This window comes from Cavia porcellus, unplaced genomic scaffold, assembly GCF_034190915.1.
Source record: "Cavia porcellus strain 051 isolate PalLab524CR breed Dunkin Hartley unplaced genomic scaffold, mCavPor4.1 scaffold_15, whole genome shotgun sequence".
Lineage (NCBI taxonomy): Eukaryota > Metazoa > Chordata > Mammalia > Rodentia > Caviidae > Cavia > Cavia porcellus.
Genome location: NW_026947498.1, coordinates 54,902,334 through 54,918,853, shown reverse-complemented (window position 1 = coordinate 54,918,853; position 16,520 = coordinate 54,902,334). Strand labels below are relative to the sequence as shown.

The 16,520-nt window shown below is 32.9% G+C and overlaps 1 protein-coding gene across 1 annotated transcript in view; it reads left to right on the top strand.

Moving 5' to 3' along the window:
- Positions 1-4,730, top strand: part of Cip2a (cellular inhibitor of PP2A) — a 34,968-nt gene extending 30,238 nt beyond the window's left edge. The window contains exon 21 of the mRNA XM_063224917.1: positions 772-4,730. Within this exon, the coding sequence (XP_063080987.1) occupies positions 772-942 (171 nt within the window). The 3' untranslated portion in view covers positions 943-4,730. The remainder of the gene's footprint in view (positions 1-771) is intronic.
- The last annotated feature ends 11,790 nt before the right edge of the window (positions 4,731-16,520 follow it).

The window sequence follows — 16,520 nt, the reverse complement described above, 5'->3', positions numbered from 1 at the left end:
TGTCATTTGCTATGAGAGCTCTCTTACAATGTGAAAACCCTACATTTATAAAAATCATTAAACATTTATTAAATGTATACTGCATACCAGTGCTTAGAGCTTTCAAATGTGCAAAAACCTGCAGAAGGGGGTTTCCAGTACTTGGTATTGCATTTATATATCTATATATAGGTATATAGTTATATAATAGTACCTGAATACTAGTAACTTACAAATGAGGAAATGGAGTCTGAGATTACAAAAGCATAGTAATAGAAAAATATTCTGAATCTAAGTCCAGTTTTGTTTTTATATTATTATAATTGCATAATTTGAATAATAGCTATATATTGTGCTTTCTGGCCTATTTAGTAACCAGGAAGATGAGAAGAGATTGAGTGTAGAAGACTGAGGTATTAAAGGCCATGAGTACCAAGAAAAGGATAAAATTTAGTGCCACCACAGTTACAGTTTTGGGGCATCTGCTTCAATGTGGTTATCTTTTTAGTAATCCTCAACAATATTATGTATAGTATTTTCTTCAAAATGTTAGCTATTAGCATTGAAAGTACAAGTTAAAAATATCTTCCCAATTTTATTTCTATACCTAACTACCGCTAAGCTCAAACTTACCATATAATTTAATTAACTTAAATATGATGCATATTTACAGTGTCTTAAAATGTTTGTCTTAAAAATAAAGGATATAAGAATCTTAAAGTAGCTGTGAGAAAAAGCATACTAAGTTACCTATCTTCTCAATTTTTTATCCCCCTATTCCTAATTCCCTAGGCTTCGTCCTTAGAGGTTCAGAAGGCCCAATTAGAAGGTCGTTTGGAAGAGAAAGAATCTTTGGTGAAACTTCAGCAAGAGGAGTTGAATAAACACTCTCACATGATAGCAATGATCCACAGTTTAAGTGGTGGAAAAATAAGTCCAGAAACTGTGAATCTTAGTATATAAACATTATGACATTTTGTAAATTGTGATCTAGAGATATTTTTGATGTATTTATGTGTTTGAGGGGGGTGGCTAAAGGAAGTAATCTGTGACTTCAAACCAAGTGGAAATTATTATTTAATTATTAATTTAGTAAAGATCCTAATTTGATGCATGTTTTATTTGGTCATTTGAATAGAAATTCTTTTCAAAGTTTCACTTTCTATTTTAGCTTTTATTGCTTGAAGATTTCTTTGGGTCTTGCATTAGATTATCCTTCCTAAGAAATCTGTATTGTCTTTTTAAAGTTCTATTCTCTTTTGCATATCTAATTTATTCTCATATGTAATTATAATTATGGGTTGAAAAACAAGAAAGCCATTTCTTGATATGACAGTATGTTTTGATAAATGCATCATTAAGTAAATATACTTAAATTAAGAGGACTAGACATCATTACTGGATAATATCTTGTACAACCACCAAGGTAAATGGGCTGTATTAGTAGCTGTAATGGCATTGCATAGAACACATGACAGTTTTAGTTTTAAAATTACAATGTCTTGATACAGCAATCTTAAAGATCAGTAAATTAAAAACATAACTATTAGAGATGATACTAGAGAATTTTATCTGTAAAATAGCATAAAAGAAAGTATCAGTGAACATAAAATGAAGTAAGATACAAGTTCTAAACTTGAAAAAAATGTAGTGAATAATTATCACAATGTACTAAAGTTAGGAGAGAGCTGCTCTTTTCCAAAGATGATGATGTCTCATAAAAAAATACTTGTAGAATTACTTGTAAGATATCTTCAGTTTGTATTTTCTGTTTTTAAAATGCTATTTGTCATACCCATATCACTTCCAATTATGAATTTATTGTTATGACTATTAGATAGGATAATTTGGATTCTACCCTTGCTCTATAGTTAGCACTACAATATACATTTAATTTATAGTGTTCATTTGGGCCATTTGATTTTAAAACATAGTTTAAATATTCATGTATTTCTTTTGAACAAGTGAGTTATTCAGTACAAAAGTACATTTAAATTGATCTAAATGTGCTTCAGAACATTTTTATGTCAATTATTCTGATTGATTTTATTGGTATGTTATTGCAGTCTATGCTGTTCTGCATCTGTTTGACTTAGGTGAGTTTAAATTCTGATTTTAAACTATAGTATATCTGAGTTTATGTTTAGAAGTTAAAGCAAAATGTATTTTGTTAATTGCATTAAGGAATACAAAGCTAAATCTTACATATTTATGTACCTTTTGTTCAATTCTGAAATGCTTTAGAAGTTTTCTACAAAGTAGAACATTTTAAATTACTACTTTAGAGGTAAATTCGGTTTCTTCAAATTTCATGCATTTTAAATTACTATGAAAAAAATCATTAAATGGATAGCTATAATTCGAGCAAAATGTCCTGTAAAGTGAAAAGAACAAAACATTAATTGAGTGAATGAATTTAAAACTCCAGAGAAAAGCACTGTTTCAACAATTTAAGCATCTCTTGACATTGAATCTGGTCTAGTGTGATCCAGTAGAATTCCCTGCGATGATAACGGTGTTCTGTAGCCAGGCTGACCTATATACCACAGGACAGTGATGGCAAAACACTTAGGAGACAAGTACCCAAACTGCAGCCCAAGCCCTATTTACTTATCACAAAGGGCCAGTACTGCAATTAAACCTGAATACTAAGGATTTGGTTTAGATAAAAGAACTCGTACATTAGCATCTTTTATCTTAAAATCAAAGAACGTATATGCCGTAGGTTCACCACCACTGCCATAAGACATTAGCCATATGTAACTATTGAGCATTTGATTTTAATTAATTTTAATTTAACATCTTAGTGGACAATGCAGATCTAACCTGTTTTTGTAAGAATTCATTCATTATGAATTTATTGCCTTACTTGTGATTTTTGTTTTATTTTCTGAGCAAAGATCTTACTATGTAGGCTAAGCTGGCCTTGAATTTAACTCCAAGTGCGGGAGTTACAGGCTTGTGCCACATACGTAACACAATTTTCATAGTCTCACTTTTTCTATGATTTTTTCCCCCACCATTTCAGTTACGGTCAATCATGATAACTCATAGTTCCATTTACTGTTTATACTTCTAACTTGAACAAATGAAGACTTTTTTTTTTAAAGTTGGCTGATTTAAAAGTTTTTAGTAACTGGGCACAGTGATACCTATAATTAAGATACTGAGCTAGGAAAACTGCAAGTTGAAGGCCTACTTAGGCAACTTAGCAAGATCCTGTTTCAAAAATTAGAGTGGCATAGCAAATACCAAAACTTAAAGGGTCTGAGGGTATGACTCAGTGGTAGAGCACTTGCATGACATGCAAAAGACTCCAGGTTTATTCTCCAGTATTGCAAAAATAAAGTTTATAGTAAAGTTTATTCAATGCCAAAACAAAAACAGTAAGAATGTAATACTGTGTTTTATAGTGATATTACCAGATTAGTGTTTGGGAGGAGTCTATCTGTATGCCATAAAGATTAATTACCTTAAAAATATAAAGAGATTGTGTTTTGTGTTAGAACTGTTATATTAGTTAGGCCTCATGAGACATAAGGTCTCTATCTGTCTTTTTGAGATAGGGCATCACTATGCAGTTCAGGCTGGCCTTGAGTTCATTTGAGGTCCATGTCATAACTATTCAGTCCTGCAATTGTAGCACTAAAGCAGCCACAAAAGATACTTAAAATATTCAAGGCTGTTTTCCAATAAAAGCGTTATAAACAAAAACAAAGATTTACTATTGAATATTAAATCTGCTTACTAAGAAATATACTTATTTATTTCATAAGCTTTGTCTCAAAAATTATTTTATTTGATCATAACATAGGTACTTTTATGTTTTCTCTTGGCCTGTTCTTTTACTCTTTACATTTAACTTTTATGTTTATATATAAAATATATGAGTTGTAGTTGTTTAATTAGGTATTCCTTTTAATCTATTTTGACAAAATAAGTACTATTACCATTATACTCTTACTATACCACTTAATGTGAGATGTATAAAAGCATATCAGACCATTTATCTTCTCATTCTTAATGCTGTAGTTGATATATGTATTACATCTGTATGCTTAACTAATCCCCAAAGCAACATAATTTTTTTCTTTAAACAGTTACTTATAAAAAGTTTGACTCTCAAAATCATCATGTATTTACCTATTTGTATGCAGTAATACAAAATAATGTATTTACTATAGCATAACCTTTTTATATTTGAAAGTAATAAATGACTTGTAGGCAGATACTGCAAGTACTTGTTTCTTTCCCAACCTTCATTTGTGAGGTTAAGCATCTGTTCATAATTCTTGCCTGAATCAGTTGTTACTCTGATGTTTTATCAAGTGATTCTTTTAACTTATGATGATAAAAAAATTGAACATTTTTGTACCATAATGTACCAGAAATAGCAGTCTTAAACTATATAATTTATCCTACCATTAGGCAAATTAAAATATAGTACACTTACAGTTTTACAGTTTCTTGGGTGGGGGTGCACTCTTAGACGCCAAGAATTTGAGATTTTCTTTTCACAGTAAAATAGTAGCTTTTTTTTTAAACTATGCTGAATCTATATATGTATGTGTGTATTTACACACACAGATAGGCATATCTCCCTCTTAAACTACACTTGTCTTTTGGACATTATTTTCCTTCCCAAACTTTTAATTTGAGAATTACTCATTTAAGTCATGAATTTCTCAGTCATTCTTGCTTTAGCTCTCTCTTTGATGACCATTAAATATTAAATGTGTTATTACCAACAAGTATTGCATTAAGAAAATAATTATGCGTTTCAGCCTTCATGGAGTTTATATTCAAGGTAATTTTTAAAAAATAAAATGATGTTTTATTTGATTTTCTTAGAAGTCTGATAAATACATTACAGTTTAGATCTAAAAATGTCCCTTAAAGCCTCAAGTGTTTGAAACACATGATCAAAGCATTACAACTGACCTGCTGTTAGGTAGGATTCAATCAGAAGAAGTGGGTCACTGTGGCTGTGGCTTAAAAAGAGATACTTTGCTTCTTGGCTCCTCCTCAGCTCTGCTTCCTGGTTCCTTAAGGTGAGCAGCTTTTCTTCTGCCATGCAGTTCTGCCTTGGAGCCAACTTACTGTGGACTGAAATGTGAACCAAAATAAATCTCTCCTTAAGCTGTGGTATCCAGTATTGTCTCAGTGCCAAGAAAGTGACTAAGGTGTACTTGGAAGTGTATGCCTCTGAAGTTCATAAATTAAGAGGAAACATGAAATTTACAATCATGGGTTCATTTTCAATGTGCAAATCACTTTGAAATCATATGATCCTTATTCTGTTTAGCATTTTGTGTCTAATTGTCTTTCAAAGACTGTAAGACCTACTTTGGTTATACTTACGTACATCTAAATGTTTCTTTAATTATATCATTAAGTTGTGGTGCCCTTGTTCTCAGAACCAAGCTTTTTTTTTTTTTTTGCCCATTTAGCTGTAAATATCCCTTAGAGGTCATTAAATACAAAGAAATATCTTCCCTGTGAACTAAATATACTTTTATAGCTATCTAATCTTCAAGCATTCAGTGTTTATTTCCTTGTGGTCTCAAAAAAAAGTTGGATAATCCTAGGATAAATAACAAAAGGCTTTTTATATGAATTTGCAGAGTGACATTTGCAAAGTTAATACATAGATTGGTTTTCAGTTTCATTATGTTATTAAAAACTTAATTTTCCAGTAAGTAGCTGAGCATTTGGCATCAGTTCAGTAGTGAACATGAGTCTACCTTTCCATTACATGATCTACACTGTTATTTTAGAGTTACATTTCATTTTGCTTTATCTAAACAAACAAGGACACAGTGTATTAGATGCTCTTACCATTTTCTCAAATTTCAAATAGAAAGGCTTGTGATTAGCCCTGGGAAAAAGCACTTCTCATGTTCAGTAAGACTGTTAATTTACCACAATATGAATCTACCACAGCATAGTAATTTGTGTAGGGCTCACTGTTAATCACTGTGTTAGAGCTAAAAAGAATTCTGAAAGAGCAGTGAGCCCACATCCTTGAGTTAACACTGATAGTTAAAATTCATATTGTGTTCGTAGAACAGATACCCCACAGTTAAAAAAAAAACTGATACATGCTTAAATATGAAATGTGTTATGCAGTTTTGCTTCTAAGAATTTCTCTTAAGGAAGTGAGGATAGACATTAAGATTTAGGTATAGTGATACCCACTACTTTATTATGCACAAAACTGGAACAACCTATATATCCAATAATAGGAAGTCAGTTAATCAGTTTAAAATACAGGCTTGCATATCTTGAAATATATTTAAGCAAATCGAAATGCCTCATGTTAAATGGGAAAAGCAGTAAACCAGATTCAAATGATTTGTGTATCTGCATATCTTTAAGATATATATATTAAATATGTCAAAGATATAAATGATATATAATTATGAATATAATACATATTTTATATATTATGTATACAATATATAATACATTATGAAGGAAAAGCATAGATGAGAAAAATTTGTCATTTTAATAACCAAATAATTATGTCTTGGACCTGGATCCTATTATAGTCTTTGGCATTTCTTTTGACACAGCAACCAGTGTAAAAAACAAAAAACAAACAAAAAAAAATAGTTGACTATTTAAGCTACATATCTGTAATAGTCGTATTTATTTTCAGTTTAACATGTTTTCCTTTTCTATATTAGTATTTCAAATATGGAAATGTTTTAACCTCGTTTAAAAGTCCAAAAATTTATTAGCTGTATATCCTAAAGTAAATTTGTGTTTTGTGTTTACAGGCAATGAAAAACATATCTGGTTTTAATATAAAGGAAAGATAATAAAGAATATTAGAAAATTGTGTGGGATCAATTGAAAGACAAACTTGGTAATACATACTGGAAGTTGGCTGTGTAACAATATTTTCAGAGAACAGTAAGATTGCTCTGAAGCGTTTAGTCTGAATATCATTTCATGCAAATGCCTTTAAGGCTGTTAGACTAACTGAAACTGTCAGTTGGATTCTGCTACTTTTGAACTAAGATTATTTGGATTATTGAGGTAAGTTAATGTCTTTGTTAGGTTATTTATGTGTGTATTGAACCTTTGATCATTCTGCTAATGTTTCCTGAGACTTTATTACTAAGATTCATTAAGTGATCATTACATCCAGTATTAGTCGAATTGGTTTCTTTTTGTCCTTTAAGATCTAATGCGTTCTATGGGCAGCACTATGACCTTCACTTTACAAAATATAATGAAAATTTCTACATGCCAAAGTGGGAAGACAGGTATAAAGGTTAGAATATGAGTTTGTGGCAAAGAAAAATTCAAAAATCAAGGAAGGTTACCCACCTGATATGAAGGACTTGTCTCATTCTCACAAGAGGAAAACTTAAACGGAGACTTTCTTAGATCTACCGAGTAGCCAAAGGTCATAAGATAAACCAGCATCCCAAAAACTACAGACTTAATTTACTTGAAGAAGCACCAATTGGAGCACTTAGTAGTAACATGAACAAATCACTAGATGCTTTCTAACTCCTGAAAGCCCTTTCCAATCAGCAGTTCTTTGGGAACCATTTACAACCATGGCAACCAACCAGTGTCATGGTCTTGATGCCTCACTTCCACTGTGGCTTGCTGCCTCAGTAATCATGTAATTTAACCAGTTGGTATGGAAGAATCACAGCTACTTTGCTCAGTGACCTACTTCTGGACTCATCCACCTCAGTAAAGTGCCCTATAGTATGGTATTACACTAAAATACCAGCTAGCAGCAACAGCATGGAGAGTTAAGGAAACTGACATCCATAAGCAGGTGGGCCAGACCATTTGTATTGTCAATCCAAAGAAGTAGAACAAGTTCAGTAATCCTTGCCATATTTCCCCCAGGAAGTCTTTGTCACCCAAGAATGGAGACATTTCTCCTGAGCTCAAAATGACTAGCCAACTAACAGGACCATTAATGTCCATAAAGAAGATTTATAAGAAGGAGAAATCTCCAGAATTACTACCAAGAACTTCAAGACATTTGCCACTGTGGACATAACCCATGTAATACATAGTATTTTAGCATCAAAGTAAAAGTGGATCCAAGAAGCTTCAGAACACAGCATTGAAAATAAGGTTCTGTTGGAGAAAGGTAACAGATCAGCAGTAAAAACACTTGTTTCACCACCTTCACACTGGCCCAAGGACAATCTGAGTCAACTGTCCTCTGACCTGGGTTAAGGTAAAGGGAGTTAACCCTCAAAGCATTCTCCATAACAAATATCTAACCCAACAAGGGGCAAGGGGGAGAGGAATGTATCACTGCCTTACAGCATGTAAGGGAGCAAATACAAATTACCCAATTCCAGTCCCTTCTAGCCTTCAAGGTACACGATGTGGATTTAAAAAACAGTAATAAAAAAGTAAACGTCACTTGAAATATTACAGCTAAGGGGCACAGATTCATAAAAGTGGTTATATTTACTGATCTTGTGAATAATACTAAAAGGATAAAGAAATATACTAACCAACTGCTTGCCTAAAGACTTGACAAATAGACCAATTTCTTAAACTATCACAAAAAGAAAAGCTCATGCTAAATGAATTGAACCAATAACCTTACAAAATGGGGAAAAGAGTTAATTCAATGAGTACCAAGTTTATTTATATAGGTATAAGATGCTGTAATATACTCTTGTACATTAGGATGATTATAGATAACATTAGTATACAGTACATTTTAGACAGGATGCAGTATTCTGGAAGCTTTCACCATGGAAAAATGATAACTGAAGAGATGGATTTAACCAGATTTAAGCATACGATATATGCCTGTGTTGGAACATCACATTATCCCATTTGCATACATAATTTTTACTTCTTTGTATCAGTTAAAAATTTTTGAGGGCCAACAATATAGCTCAGGGTTATAAGCACCTGCCTGGCAAGCACAAGGCTCTGAGTTCGATTTCTGATACTCTCCCCCCACCCCAATTTTTTTTTTAATTGAAAATAAAGCAGGCTCAGTTACACTGGTGAATTCTTTCCAAACACATAACTGATGTTGCAAAATTTGTTGTGTAATTTCTCACAACAAATACAGATTTTTACTTCCTGTTACCCTATGAGGTCAGCATTACCCAAATTACCAACGCCAAACAGATTATAAGACAAGAATGTCCCTGAGTCAGCACCATTCATAGATTATAGGGGAAGCAGAACAAGGATTCACCAAGAAGCAAGCCCTGAGGACCCTGTGAACCAGTGCTATGCGTGGAGTCCAGTAGCAGGGGACAGCCAGACCCAAGCCCCTTCTGGCACACAGGCTGGCAAACGAGCCAATCCCAGACCCCCACGCTATAAGCAACCAGATGATCTGGAGAAAAAGGCTGTGATGATAGGTATCTAGGTGGAATGCAATTAGATGCTTGTGGTGGTTGATGTTTCACTGACTTTGCAGGTCAAGGGCCAGTGTTCTGATCATCTATTCAGAGGATAGTGGTACACAGTGTGACATCTAAGGAGGATGTCCTGAAAGTGGTAGTCATTGTTAATTCTCTATTATCTTGTTTTGAAGTCCTGCATCATTTTCATTGTTTTCTTGGGTTGGATTTAGTTCGTTTTTATTTTGCTTGATTTTGTTATATTCGATGGCCTGAGCAGCTATTTCAAAGATAGCAAGATATATTATGATAGCCATTTTGAATTTACTATAATCTTGTTTTGAAGTCCTTTATTGCATTCATTGTTTTGTTTTTATTGATTCTATTCTGTTATTTTCTGTTTGATTTTTCACTATGTCTGAGGGTATCTGCAGCTATTTTGAAGACAAGAGGTTTATGGTAACTATTATTGATTTCGTATTGTTTTGAAGTCCTGTGTCACACTGGTTAGTTTCGATTGATTTTATTCTGTTTTATTTTCCTTGGTTTTATCCTCTTTAAAATAAAAACAAAACAAGACAAGAATGTCGTAGACCAATATCTCCCAGAACAGATGCAAAAGTTCTCAACAAAACATTAGTAAATTGAATCCAACAGTATACAAGAATAATATACAATAATTATTATGAGAGTGAGAAGGGATGAAACTGCTCAAAAGGAAAAAATAACTGGGATGAGGGAAAAGAGAAAGGAAAGAAGAAAGTATTTTGTATATATATTAGATGATACTACTAATCTCTATTAGTTCATCAAAAAAACTGTGCTTTCACTGTTTGCTCATTACTTCATGTCTATATCTTATAATCTGAGCAACTATGAAGATAATTTGCAATATATTAACCATTGTTAATGTTATGTTGTCTTGAAATTCTATACCACCTTTTTGTTAGTTTTTCATTTTAAAATAAATATAAAGGAATACAAATTAAATGTCATAACAAAATGTACTACAGTGGACATCCACTTGGTGGGATTTTTTTTCAGTATTAAATGTATTATGAGTCCTTTAAAAGGCATGGAGAAAAACAAATGGGTATATTAAAAAGTCAGTCAGGAAAACCTAACTACTGTGTGGATCCAATAATTTGACATTCTGAAAAATTCAAAAATAGCAACTGTTGAATCAATGAAACTGAGTAGGTTGAGCAAAGGAAATTTTTAGGACAGCAAAACTGTGAAATATTGTAAATGTGGATATATAGCATCCATTTGTCAAAATTCATAAATTGCTATAGAGTGAACCTTAATGTGTAATCAAGCATTGAATAACAAATGTGATACATCGAAAAATTCTTTGTTAGGTGATTTTGTTGTGTGAGCATAGAGTACTTCCACACTTACATTAGGTATCGCTCAATTACTTAATGTGGTCCCTTGATGTAATCAGGAGACAAAGGGTTATATATGAGGCTGAAGCTGGCATAATTCAGTTTTCTATTCTAGTTTAAAAAATTAGTAGTTTTTAATAAAAGCACTTTATAATAAATGCATAGGCTAGTAATCTTATGTAATGTTTTAACAAGCATCATTTTTTATGGCAAAATCATTCTAGCTTTTGAAATATACATTATCATCATACTACTTTTAAATAGCACACCAGAATCCTCCCATCTATAACAATGGCTTAATACCCAGTGATGTCTCTTTTCCTCATCCTTCCTCCATCTTACTCTGCCTGGCTTCTGCTAACCAACATTCTTCCATGAGGTTAACCTTTTCATGTTCCTACATATGAATGAGATGATGTGGTGTCTTTCTGTGTCTGACTTATTTGATTTACCATAATGATCTTTGATTCTATCATGTTTTTCCATATACATACATACATATATAGCTTCTGTTGTATATTCTTCATGTCATTACTTTCATCAATCAGTAGATACTTAAGGGCACTTAGGATGTTTATGTTTCTCGGCTGTTGTGCTATAATACGGAAAGATAGTTGTCTTTTCTACATATCAATTACACATTTCTTTTGGACATGTAACTCAATGGGATTGCCAAGTCATCTTGCATCTCCTCTAATTTTTCAAGGAACCTCTTGTTTTCCCTAGTACCTGTACAACTTTGTATTTCTGCCAGCAGTGCTTAAGAGTCCCCTTTCTTCACATCCTCATCGTTACTATCCTCAGTCTTTTTATTCTTTGAGGGATGTGGTGGTATTATTATCACCATTTATTGATAAATTGTGCTTTCTCCATATGTTCTTACAACATTCGTTAAAAATCAGTTGGTTTGAGGTCTGTGGGTTTTACTTCTAGGCTCTCAATTCTGTTACTTTGGTCTATGTAACTTTTTATGCCAATACCATGCTGTTTTACTAGAGTTAGCTATTACATTTTTGACTTAGGTGCTGTAATGCTTCCTCCCTCATTTTTGTAAAGATCGCTTTGTGGAGTTTTTGTGATTCCATTACAATTTTAGGATTCTTTTTTCTATTTTTATTAATAACTTGATTGACTTTTTTCACAGGGATGCATTGGATCTGTAGATTCCCTTTGGTAGGATGGACATTTTTCCCCTAGGTTTTTTGGGACAGAATCTCACTACATGGCCCAGGCCAGCCTGGAACTCTGTATATAACACAGGCTGGTCTGGATCTTATGACCCTCCTACTATATCCTGTCAAGTACTGTGATTATAGGTATGAACCATGATGCCTGGCTAGTATGGACTTTTAACAATACTTATTTCCTCCAGAAACATGAAGTGTCTTTCCACTTTGTGTGTTTGTATGTCTTTTTCTGTTTTTTTTTCCATCAATTTCTTATAGTTTTTATTGTAGCAGTCTTTCAACTCTTTGATTAGATTTATTTTTAGGTATTTTTTAATTTTACTAGTTATTATAAATATGATTGCTTATTTGATTTCTATTTCAGATAGTTTGCTGTTGTATATTAAAAGCTACTGTTTGTTGATTTTATATCCTACAACTTTGGTTATTTGGCTAATTTGGTAATTTGGCTAGATTTTTTATGGAAATGTTGATATTTTATAAATTTAAAATTATGTCAACCAGGAATGGTGTCACATGCTAATAATCCCAGCACTCAGGAGGCTAAGACCTCAGGATCACATGTTTAAGGATAATCTGACTTACCTAGGGAAACTCTCAAGAAACAAAATAAAAGGAAAAGATTATATCATTTAAAAACAGTGACATTTTGGCTTCCTCTTTCCCAGTTCTTTGTCTTGCCCATTTGCCCTGACTGGGACTTCCAGTACAATGTAGAATATAAGTGAGAAAGTAGAGTCCTCATTTTTCAGATCTTTGAGAAAAAGCTTTTAGCTCTTTTCTGATGAATTTTATTTTATCTGTTGCCTTATTATTTATGGCCTTTCTCATACTTAGTTATATCCTGCTATCTTTGGTTTCTGTTATTTATTATAAAGGGATGTTGAATTCTATGAAATGCTTATTCTACATCTGTTGAAGTGATTATATTTTTCTTCATACTGTTGGTATGATGTATCTTATTTATTGATTTTCATGTATTATTCTTATTTACCTGGAGCAAATCCCACTTGATCATGGTGAATAGTACTTTTAATGTGCTGTTGAAGTGAGCACTAATGTGCTACTTTTAATATTCGGTGTGCTAGTCTTTTGTTGAGGATTTTTCTAGCTCTATTCATCAAGGATTTGGCCTGTTGCTTTCTTTTCATTGTTTTATGTCTTGTCTGGTTTTGATAATGTGACAGTATTGGCTTAATAGGAGTTTTTTAAAAAAAAAAACTCAAGTTTTTGGAATAATTTAAGAAGAATTGTTATTATTCTTCTTTAAATGTTTAATGGAAACCATCATTGAAACTATTTGGCATTGGGCTTTGATAATTGGAATCTTTTTATTCAATTTTATAACATTGTTCTGTTTAAGCTATGTTGATCTTTTGTGTTACATCTAGTCTCTGCTTCATTTATTTCTGCTCTGATTTTTATTTTTTTCTTTCCTTTACCACTTCTGATTTGATTTAGTCTTATTTTTCTAACTCCTTGAGATATAATGATTGCATGTCTAGTTGAGATTTTTCTACTTTCTTGATATAGGGTATTTATTGCTATAATCTTTCATGTTAGTATTTCTTTTAGCATGTTCATATTTCATGTTAGCATTTCCTGGGTTTTGATGTGCTGTGTCTCCTTTTTCACTTTTTTGAAAGAAATTTTACACTTCATTCCTAAGTTCTCCCTTGACCCATTGTTTGCTCAAGAATAACTTGTTTGGTTTAGCTTCCATGACAAATCAAAAGTGTAAGTGATATTAAAGAGGAGAAAAAGGTAGATTATAGTAAACAGGGAGACAGCCTTTTTACAAGTGGGAAGGGGAATAAGAGATGAAGGTGGAGGTATAGAGGCTCCGGGAAGGGGAAATAAAAAGAATTCAGATATGTTTTTATGTGTTCTATCCCCGGCCATGTTAAAGCTAACCATTATGAACTAAAACGTATGAATAAGAAATTTCAGGGGAAAAATAAATTGTTTAATTTTCCATTGTACAGTTTTCAATTTTTTCTTTAAAAGTCTAGTTTTACTGCATTATGATCAGAAAATATACTTGATTTTGTTTTAATTCATTGAGTCTTATTTTGTGGTCTGTTATATAATCTACTTCAATATTGGTGAACATTTTAGAGACCAAGTGCCCAAACTGCAACCAAAACCCACTTATTTATCACAAAGTGCCAATAGTACAATTACATCTGAATACTGAAGTTTTGGTTTAGAAAAAAACAACTCATGCATTAACATCTTTATTTTTAAAGAGCAACAGAATCTTCAGCGATACAAACTGCTTTTTATTGAATGGTAGAAGTTTGTATTTTGCATGCTTTTGCACAATTACTATGATCTTTGCTGTTGTATGTATGCTGCTAATTTGTCAGAACATCGCTCATACTTAGTTTGCGAGTAACACGCGTAACACATGCAGCACTCGGATCATCTGTTAGTCTGTTTCATGCATCAGTTTTGATATAATTCAAAACAGAAACCAGCTACTCATGAGCATAACATGATCCAAACAAAGTAAGAAAGGCAATCCCAAGTGCTTTCACTGACTCAGAATTATTTGACAGAGAATTCCACACTTAAAGGATTTCATTTTTAGAACTACATGAAGGATTTCATTTTTAGAACTACCAGCCGTGCTGTCCTTTGTCCCTTCATACCATTATCTTGGTATTGCACAAAGGTCATAGAATATTTTTTTCATCTAGAACTTTCTGGATATTACAGTACCTCTATTTCCCTACTCCCAAAATTCTAATCACTGTAAGCAGGAAAAGTCAAGTTCCTCGAATTTGGCTTTATTTGGAAAAGAAAACAAAGTATTGTCTCCATCTTAAGCAATGCATGCATCTGTTACTAAATTCTACTTTGCAGCAGCTCCAATGCTCCAAAATTCCTTGTAGATTTCCTTATGTCTTGTAGGATTGTCTGCAAATGTAGAATTTTCTAAATGTATCCATAGATTTGAAAAATATTTCAGCTGCTCACTTTCAAGGTCTCTTTCAAAAACCTACAGTTTTTTCTCAAGTGATTTGCTATCACAAAACACTCTGTCTGGTGTTTTCCTCCCCCCTCTTTTTTTTTTTTTTTTGTTCAATACATTGAAATTTAGGGTAAAATCTGTAAAAACCATGATATTGTTTAGCCAGACCGTATCAGTGAGCAGTGGATATTCCTGCCCTTTTTCATTCATAAACAGCCTAATTTTATCCAAACAGGGTACAAATCTCTCCAGCAGTTATCCTCCGGTCAACTTCAAGACATTACTGTACATAAGTAAAATGTTATACTGTGCCTGAACCTCATCAAGAAACGTTGAAACTGTCAAAAATTAAAAACATGAGCCATGATGTAATTTACCATATTTATGACATCTTTGTGGATCATTTTTTTGCTGCTTTCCCTGTCACGTAAACCTTTTTGATTTATAATGCAATGAAACTGAGTGACTGGATGTGTTGCTTCTTTAACAAAGGACTGTATGAAACCAGGTGTTGCCCACATCATGCAAGGTGTCCGGTCACTAGTAACTGAAACCGCTTTTTCTGGTCTTATGTCTTTTGACAAAAAACTAAAACAAAACAACAACAAAAAACCAACTCTCTATCACAGCATCGTAGATAGCTATTCCTTGTGCTCTTCCTGGCAAAGACACCAGTTTCACAAGCTCTTCCCTCATGATGTCACCAACAGCATAATGCAAAGTTACTGCTAGACTTGCATAATGGTTTATATCTGTGCACATAGAGTCACAGACTGCCTTTTGTAAGTCACTGGTGAGTTACTTTCTATGTGCAAGACTTGATTTTTAACAGTACAGTTTCTAAGTGGCAACTCAGAGATGCATTGTATAATTTTACCTTTGGAAAATTGTGAAAATGTTAATTACTCCCCGACAACATGGTCATGTTTTGCTTACCTTATTTTGCTAAGCACACTGAAATCTGAAAGCTGTCAGCTGTCAGATGATTTGTTTTAGAAAAAGAATTAAGAAAACTAAGCTTCTGAGAGTGACATTTCCTCAATTTCCCTTCAAGCAACTCCACAGTTTCACCAAGTTCATGGCTGATGTCAAAGTGATGTCTGACACTTGATATGTAACACACAGCCCTTTCACTACACAAAATACATAATGCTTGCCTTGGGGTTCAGTCACTCCAAATGACTGTCCAGTCTCTTGAAGTGACCTTCCACTATCTGTTTGCAGTTCAGCTTTTTTTGCAGTAGTCATTTTTTAGTGTTCAAGATTTGAAGTCTACAAAAACACAAAATTTTAAAAATGATGTGCCCAATACAAATCTGTCCCTATACCAAAAATAGCTAATACTATTAATTAACACTAAACATTTGATACTCCCTAATCAACAATATATGGTAGTGATTCTCAGCTGGTGTTTTTCATGAAATTGTTGACCACCAGCATAAGGGTGCAATGTACCACTGTCTATCAGTTTCTGGCCTAATCTGAAAAAGACATGCAAGCGCATTTTCCTAGGACTTCTGCTAAACTCATAGCCATTTAAGCAAATATATCTTGTTCTCGTTTCCATAAATTCTTCACAAACAACTAAATATGACAACACAGATTCAAATATGCCAGGGCAACAGCACAA